This window comes from Chlamydotis macqueenii, chromosome 7 (genome assembly GCF_036417535.1).
Source record: "Chlamydotis macqueenii isolate bChlMac1 chromosome 7, bChlMac1.mat, whole genome shotgun sequence".
NCBI classification, from domain to species: Eukaryota; Metazoa; Chordata; class Aves; order Otidiformes; family Otididae; genus Chlamydotis; species Chlamydotis macqueenii.
Window position 1 is genome coordinate 30715212 of NC_141562.1, and position 8838 is coordinate 30724049.

General features: G+C 40.4%; 1 protein-coding gene across 3 annotated transcripts in view; it reads right to left on the minus strand.

Annotated features, from left to right (window-relative positions):
• NRAP (nebulin related anchoring protein) overlaps positions 1-8208 on the minus strand; it is a 57795-nt gene extending 49587 nt beyond the window's left edge. The window contains exons 1-3 of one of the 3 annotated variants that reach the window (XM_086751688.1): positions 7929-8208; positions 2468-2562; positions 1689-1767 (exon numbers count right to left, since the gene is read on the minus strand). In XM_086751688.1, coding sequence (XP_086607814.1) covers positions 1689-1767; positions 2468-2562; positions 7929-8057 — 303 coding nt within the window. In that variant the 5' untranslated portion in view covers positions 8058-8208. Of the gene's footprint in view, positions 1-1679; positions 1768-2467; positions 2563-2827; positions 3067-7928 lie in introns of those variants that run through there. The other 2 variants (XM_086751687.1, XM_010124245.2) reach the window with 2 other exon arrangements.
• Between the last annotated feature and the right edge of the window lie 630 nt (positions 8209-8838).

Genomic DNA, 8838 nt, shown 5'->3' on the forward strand with positions numbered 1-8838 from the left:
GGAAAATCACTGAGCATGTGCACCATCATCCTCATTTTATAAATTAAGTACAGAGGTACAGAGAGATTAATTATTTTTCTGCTCACATAGAAATTCTGTGTAGAGGGAGGGAGCTGAATTTTTATCTCTGCAGTCAAGTTGGTGTCTCAACGTAAGAGTGAGAACATTACGTTAGGATTGAAGAAACAAGTTACATTTTTTGTGAAAGAAATAATCTTACCTAAAAACACCCAACAAACTACAGTACCAGTTGAAACTTTTTCTCAAGTTAGCATTATTTTATACACTTACCAATGTAGTTTTCCTACACTCAAAATTTCTACAGACGTACTTCCTTTAAATAAGTAAGTACTGCAGAATCAGCTTCTTTACTACCATTAGCAATTTTATCTCTGGAGCAGAACTTCATTATGTGATTGAAAAGGACAGAAGGTGCTTTAAGTGTAAAAAACAAGGGAAAGTGATCTTTGAGCTAGAATTTGTCTGGCGTGTATATTCACATGCACTGGAAGTATCAGAGTCTCATATCACGGAGTAAAACCAGAAATAGAACCTGCAGTAATCCCAAACTCATTCCTGACCAGATCTGTCACACACAGTTAAAGTAAGCGTGATAGTCACTGCTGAAATAGTTACTGCCTATGACACTGCATAAGAACACTGTACAAGAATGATGAAGAAAAGACACATTGTCTGATAAAGGCTATGAAATGTACATCAACCCTGTGCAGCTAATACAGAACATCAGAATGAATTTACTATGCTATAATCTAATAAATAAAACTTCCTTCTTTTATTTTAATGATGGCTAATCACATCAAAACACATTGGCTTGCTTTCTAAATACAGTCATGCAATAAATAGTACTCCTTTAGAGTGTCAAAAGACATGACATTCAATAAAATTCTATTACACATAGAAGTGAAATAGCGATAAATCATTGGCTGCTTCTGTGTTTCTCATTTCATTAAATTCTTGGAAATGCAAGTTTGAAACAAAGGTACCTGGAGGAAAACAATGCCAGGCAGAGGAGAATGGCATTTGAAAAGAAAGAAGACTTTGAGCACCCCTAGAGGTTCGCCGGGGCACAGCAGCCTTTTAGAGGACGGATGCAGTCAAAAGGGCATGGAAACCTGTTCCACCCTGAACGCTTTAGCAAAACGTTTTCAGCAAAACTATGCAAAGCTCCCTGGACTTCCCACTTTCTCATCTCAGGTTTGCCGGAAACACTTGACAAAGTATTTATGAGAACTTTTGCCCGCATCCCACTGAGACAGAATCTATTTTTTGTTTCATGCCCTTTAGTATCAGTTTCAAAAGAGATCACAAAGTAGGTCATTTTTGTTTCCAATGGCTGTGTAAACCCCCCGATTTAGTTACTAAGTTTACATAGCTCCGGGAAGTTTATGCGAACAATACTTCCATGTAGATTATCACATATAGCAGGTGACAAACTGCTATTCATTTTTCTTTCTGAAATTAGAGGCAAATTCAGATCTAACCTTTCTTTCTCATGAGTAAATTCATTTAAAAATTACGATTCAAGCCCTGGTTGAGATCTTAGTGTTCTAAAAGAACACAGGAGGGTATGTAAAGAATACATATTTCTAAAACAAGACACAAATTTGACATCAAAATGTAAAACAAAGCTTAATACATTTGGCCCTCAAACTTCTTACCTCACTTACCACTTCCGACAGTTTTTTGGCATTTATATTCATTGGTGTCTCAAAAAAGCTTGTGAATGCATTGTTTTTTGGATTATGCCTAAAAAAGGAAAGTGTAAAAGGATATTAGGAATGTACCAGACAGCCCACCAGAAAGGCTCTCTTTGAGCACTCAAAAACACAATACTAGCCTCAACGCCTCTATACATAACTTTTCCCCCACTCACACACAGATCTCAGATTACATTCAAGTTATTATTGTACGGAGTAGGTGCCTAGAGCAAAATTAATTTTAATGATAGTCATATCAATGCTGTGTTTCTAATAACAAAAGAGAATAATAGAATAAAAAACAACTGTCATCTTTCCTTTTTCTGCTGACAAATTTGACAGGAATTGATCATTATAAAATAAAAACTTCCCATAACAAACCAACTCCAAAATCTGCATTTTATACATTTTCCTGATGATTAACTCAGCCTTGTTAACTCTTAACGGCTGATTTGGAAAGCACTGAATTTTATGGTTTGGTTTATTTTCATCCCATAATACTGAAATGGAACTTAATTTTGTATCTTTTACCATACTGGATAAATGAGGAAGGTCTATATACAGCAACAAGAGTTTGCCGTGATTTGCAATTCGCATAAATCCATCCGTATGCACTAAGGCACTAACAATACATCATTTCACATCACACACAAGACGAGGCTGAGTCCAAATGGTTATCTTTCATTACATTAAAACGAATTGGCATTTTAAAGCTTTACTTTAGAAAAAAGAAAAGGAAACACACTTACGCTTGACAGTAAGGCTTTTTCTCATGACTAACAAAGTTGTTTACTGTTAACATCATCTTGCATACTTCACAGTGAAAACAGGCTTTATGCCATGTCTAGAAATACCACAAAACAGAAACCAAACAGACATGATTTGTATTTCATTATTACTCTTATGAGTTTCAAATCTTAGTATTGATCCTTAACATTCATTTCATGAATTTGAAGACTTCTTCTTCAATTACATGCTTATTATTAACTCACTTCAGGTCTGAACCGAGTGATAAGTACAAAATTTTGAAATCGAGAGATTTGCACTGTGTTAAAAGTGCCAATCTATACATTTATTACAGTCCAAAACAATAAAGAAAGAGAACTGACCTGATCTATGCAGTTAATCTTCTCAGCAGGGTAAACCCCATAGCCACATCTAGCACACGGCTGCACATTCATCTTGAAATCCACAGAGTGAAAAATATATAGGATTATACAAAAGGTTCAAAGAGTATGAAAGTGACTTTTTGGCCTGTGCAAAGCACACTCTAGACACTCCAGTCAAGGCCTTTTGCCGTGGTCAATGGCTCCCATTAAAGCTCTGAATTGAAGTCTGTTGCTCCCTTTGCTGACCTTCTGTTTCAAAGTCAGCTGCAGGCTGGCTTTTAAAGCTGCCAGTTAGTAAGAGCGGTTATTTTGGCAACTGTGTCAGTGCGTAAGGGAGGGTAGCAATATCTTTCTCTAAATAGAAGGATGAACTCACAGAAACGAATCATTCCATGTGAACGTTAGAGTCTGATCATTTAGTATTTCAGTTTCGCTGTAAAGCCAGTTGTCATAAGCCCAGGATGAGGAGGAAAATATATAGAGCAGGAGCATTTTGTCATAGTCTCTCCCCACTCTGATATACAGCAAGTGACCTCATGGAGGACTACTCTGTGCTTAGGAACAGACTCATATTAGAAGGAGGTACCACCAGAGACACAGGCCAGAGATGGGTTTGGAGCTTCCTGGCCCTTGTTGGATCTAAAAGAGGTACACTACCATTGTCTCAGGCAAGTCATTATTTTTTTTTCCCTTGTTGCCAGCTCAGTTTCACCTCTTACGTCATGGGCAGCAGAACAGAGCACACTCATTTCTCATGTCTTTCTGTTTCATCAACCTATCACTCCATCTCCAGGTGTAGGGCACACAGTGAAATGGGCAGAGCCTCTTATCTCAGAAAGTTCTAAACATGATGGATACAAATTGAAACATCTATCTCCTACAGGAAAAACTTCAGAAAGGAACCATTTACTGTTGAATAGAATGAACAAAGAAGCTCTTTAACAGAGAGCAGGCTGGTACAGACCAGAATATAAAAATTCCTTAGCCAAACAATAAGGAATTATTCCTGACATTAGGATTCAAGCAACTTACCAGGGTTGTGAAATCTGCTCTGAACAAAAGAAGCTATTAAATTCTACTAGCTACAAATGGTCAGGTTTTGAGACATACATCTCACCTAATCATAACACCTCCAGCTGCAGGGCTCCACAACTCTGGGACATGGCCAAGTGTTATCTCAATCCAAGTGAAAGTCTACTTAGTCGTCCATGCATCTGCACCAATTCCCGTGCCTGCAGCAGTCCTGGGATGCTGCTAAGCACTTTCCTTTTCTGTAAATTACAAACAATGCAATCAAAATCATTTCTGGCTAAACCCTCTGGGTATGCTTAGAGAGCCTCCTATTCATCTCTCTATGGAGATACACAGTTCTGCTTAACTTATTATTACTACTTTTACTGAATGCTGACAATGTACTGGCACAATGTAGGGTCAGCAACTGGTGTGCTGAAAATAGAGTCTCTAATCTGAAGAGCAATGAGTATGGCTTAAAGTCCTGAAAACACCTCAGGCCTTTCAAAGTAAGTAATTAATATCAGTATATAAACAGGCATATTTTCATTTAAAAAAAATATTCACAGAACATAACTTCTTGTACTAAAATAACTGCTGAGTTACCTCATGTTATTCCTTTTGGGATCAGGAGCAATTTTATGTTGACCAAGTTACATCACAATAATATTTACAATGCTCACACTTGTGAACCAAAATAATTTGGAAGTCTTCCAGCTCCTTTCTCATATGGCTTTTCATCTTGTCCCAGATTGCCATTCTGTTTATGCAAGTGACCTATGTTAGGGTCACAGTGGCCAGGCTGCCCCATCCTTATTTAGCCCTGGGCATACTACCAGCAGCTACCTCTTGGTCTTCCTCTCCTCCAAAAGTCACCATATTACATATTTTCTATACAGCCCTTATAGCTGTCATCATGCTATCTGAATCAATGCTAGAGCCCTTGTCTCACACTTTGGCAAGAAAAAAAGATGCATGACCTGCTCCTGTCCCAGCACAGACAAGACATTGCTTAAGGCACTCCTGAAATGAGCTCTGAGAGGTGCTGAAAGCAGAACATCGCTGAACCACACAAAAACATAAAGACTTGGCAACTCCAGGACAAATCGTTCATCCAGGAGTCACCTGAACACCGACGACCTGGACAGGACCCAGGCTGGAGCACCAAAGTGCATAGGCGCTGTGCACCCAGAGAGTATACTAGAGGTCCCTGAGAAGAATGAGACTACATGTTCCTTCCAAGAGGTCTGTTAAGACAGCTAGAAGCCCTTTATTTCACAGATAAAATTTACTTCATTTCAAGATACACAAAGCCTGTTTGTTTCTTTTCACAGCAACACATACTACCGGCTTGGCTGGTAGTCGGCAAACACACTTTCCAAGTTCTCCTGCTTCTCCCAAGTTATAGCATGTTCAAGAAGAGAAGCAGGTAAGCCATACAGCTACCGTCCTTCCCAGCCACGCTACTTCCCTCACATCCATTGTGTGCCAGTTCTGCTGGAGTCTATTGAAGATTTCCTCACTTCCAAGCACCTCAAAACCATCCCGTGGCACGGTCTGTTCCTCACCACCGTGGATTAAAACTGAGTTGCTAACAGAAAAGAGAGTTTATTAAAAAACAAGCATTGTATGGTCTTATTACAAAGCATGCACTGCATTTTGGTCCTGCAAGGAATTAAATCACAAAATCAGTGCAAGTTTGTTATCTAGACAAATCTTAGCACGACATTTTCTCTTCAGTTAAAAGCTCATTGTGGCTTTTTTCCTCCTTTAGTAAGGCCTCATAAAGGCTTTTTGATATCAATGAAAATCTTAAAAGGCTTTATTTAACAGTAGAACCTTAATCAATGTGGTTTAAAAGTACTGCAGTTACATGTAAAGTACAAGGAGATAGTACCTTGAAAGCGCAAATTAGTAGGAAGAAACATTGTTACCTCTCCAACCTCCTTAAATTCATTGAATTAACTGCATTGAAAAGTTGGAGCACGTCTGTATCCTGAATCTGAATCTAAAAAGCACACATTAGTCACACAAAGTAACCTCTTAACAGACATTCAAGTCAGGGCCGCCTTCTCTGTCACTCCTGAATAGCGGCTGTGCCCTTCCAGCCACATGAATCGCAGAGAAGCCAGACACCGCAAATTATGGCAACTCTATGGCAACTCTATCTTCCTTCTGCAAAAAAAAAAAAAAAAAAAAAAGTGCTGTTTCACTACACAAACTGGGGCTGCTATCCACTGTTAAAAGCTGCCTGTAAAAGTTCAAACACTAGACCAGCCGCATCAGAACCTTCTCTGAACCACGTACCCGAGCTCAGGGTCCTTTGTCTCATACAGCCTCTCCATGCTAATCAAATTTAGCATAGTAGCAAATACACCTTGCAAAAACATTGAAAGCAAGCTGGGAAAGATTTATCAACACAAAAATCTCCCAAGACTTGAAGAAAAACCTCTGAAGGGACGACCTTCCAAACTTGTACAGTAGCTTTTGACATTTTTGCTGTTCTGGAAGCCAACCAACAACTGTTTACCTTTCATGACTAAAAGGGTTTGTGCTTACACTTTCCCTTTGTCACTAGAGTTGGGAAAACTTCGGTGTGGGGATTTTGCAAATGCTTCTAACCGAGCAAAAGAAAGCAAGAGAGAGAGTAGAGAGGAATGGAAAAAAGACCCAACAAGCCAAGAATGCGTCACTGTTACACAGCAGAGAAAGAGGAGGATGTGCTACAACTTAAGTTGAAAACTTAAAAAAATGCGTGCAAAGTATTCACAGCACAGCCCATGTGTATACAACGAGATTTCCAGTGTCCAAATATTCCTATTTATCATGTATCATAACCTAAAAATGACCCAAGTTTAAAACTCACAACACATGGCATGTGCAACAGATCATCTCTGCCCGATTACAGAGAAATCCCACCCAAAGACATACACCAAGTTGACTGAGATGCATTATCCTACCAAATTTCATAAAGTTGTGGCGTGCCAAATCAGACTGCATAGCCCCCATATTCCCCGTAGCATGTCAAAACCATCCATCCTTTCTTGCAAAATACATGAAATTCTAACAACTGTCCTTTAGGAGGGAACACCTTGCAAGTTGCTCAAATCCTCCATCCTGAAAGCACCCCCACACCTGCCTCTCAGGTTTCAGCAAAGCCCCATCCTTGTTTTCACAGATGTTATGCAGAACACAGCACAGTTATTATTCCAGACAGGTACTATTTAGTTGCCTTAAGCCTTCTAGTTTTTACCTGCCATCTACCTTTCAATTTCCCAAAGGCACGCTCCATTGTCATCCTGCAGCTGCTTAGGTGGTAGTTAAACACTTATTTTCTACAATGCAAAGGCCTCATTGTTAACGCTTCTAGGGAGTGGAGGGAGTTTCTGGGGATAAGAAAAGGAATGCTGATGCTACAGGTATCATACCGCTGGCTCTTCCCCCTTCCCAGTAATGCACACGGCCAGCTGCACAGTATTACACAAGAGAGATTTTTTCGTCTCTGACCCTTCCCCAGGCAGCAACCACTCCATGCTCTGAAGCAAGATACTTCCTTCTACCATCTTTTTTAATTTCTCCCTTACTTATTACAGAAAACAAGCAAGATTTTCTGAAAAATCTAGCACCTTATACTGCATTAAAACTAGTTATCTAACACGTAGTTAAGAAAGGTATTGCAGCACACTGAGGAATCAGCCTTTTTCTTTGTGAATGCCAGCAACTGACATGAAAAGAAAATAGAAACGGGTTTCATCAACAGTTTGAGTCAGAAATTCCCCATATACAAATCTATTAGTAATCTCCCAAAAACTGGCAAGCATTATCAGATACAATACCACTTTTTCAATAGCAATACAATGACTTTCAGAAAAAAAAAAAAAGTAATTTCTAGGTCTGCTAATTCTGCTATAGGGACCAGATGGCAATGGATAAACACTGTCATCAAGATATAGAAAGTCACAGCTGGCAAATAGCTTCTGGATTTCCTCAGTAATCCCCACACACATCGTCAAGAAAGCACATTTGGATGTCCTGAAGTTCAGGTGGCACTGCCAGTCATTGTTGGTGACAGCAGTCTCCCTCATCTCACCTCTATGCATTTACTTGAAGATCTATACATTTCCAGTATCTCTGTTGCCCATAGTGATCCATTACAGATTTGGAAGTGGTGCTGGCTCCTTGAAAAGAAGCAGCTAACAGATGGCATGAGAGGAACCATGGGATTCTGTTAGTTTGATTTTCAGGCAAAAACTTCGGCTACTTATCCAACCAGGAGCTACAGGCATAATCCCATGAAGCAGAGACCGGCCCCAGCAGCAGCACGCAGACACACGGTAAGAGCCGCCGTGTCGTTCAGACACTCCTCCATCACTTCGAAGCAGTGACCTGTTGTGAAGCAAAAGACTGTTTGTTGCCATGCCTGTGTGTTTTGTGCCAATTATGAGGCAGTTACAATGAAAAAAAATGTTGCTTTGATGTAAATCTCTTCAGGTAGTGAATGTTAAACACCACGCACTGCTGGGTAGGTGTATGATTTTGCAGGACTGGAGCCCGCATCCAGGAGTAATTAGCAAGACTGTGCCAGTCTTCAGCCCGTCTACTGGACTGCTGGGCCTGATGCAACGGCTACACAGTAGGATATCGTAATTAGCCGAGATGCAACACACTGAATAATTGGAAAGATAAGGAAATGCCACTGAAGTTTATATAAGGGAAAAAATGTCCTTAGATTTAGACAATCCCTTGTCACCATGAAACTTAAGGCTCTTCTTTTGCTCGGGTGTGATGGCGCACAGCTATTAAAAAGCAGTAATTTCCTTTTTTTTTGCTGTGATGAAGCCGTCATTACCAGGGAAGCGAGGAGGGCCCAGGGGCAGCACCCGAGCCCCTCTGCCAGCGCAGCGGCTGGGGAGCGGGGCGGGAGAAGCCCTGGCTTTCCCCGGCCTCACGCCCACCCCACAGCCGCCGCGCCGGGCGGAGGCAGAGGCCTAGGCCCCGCC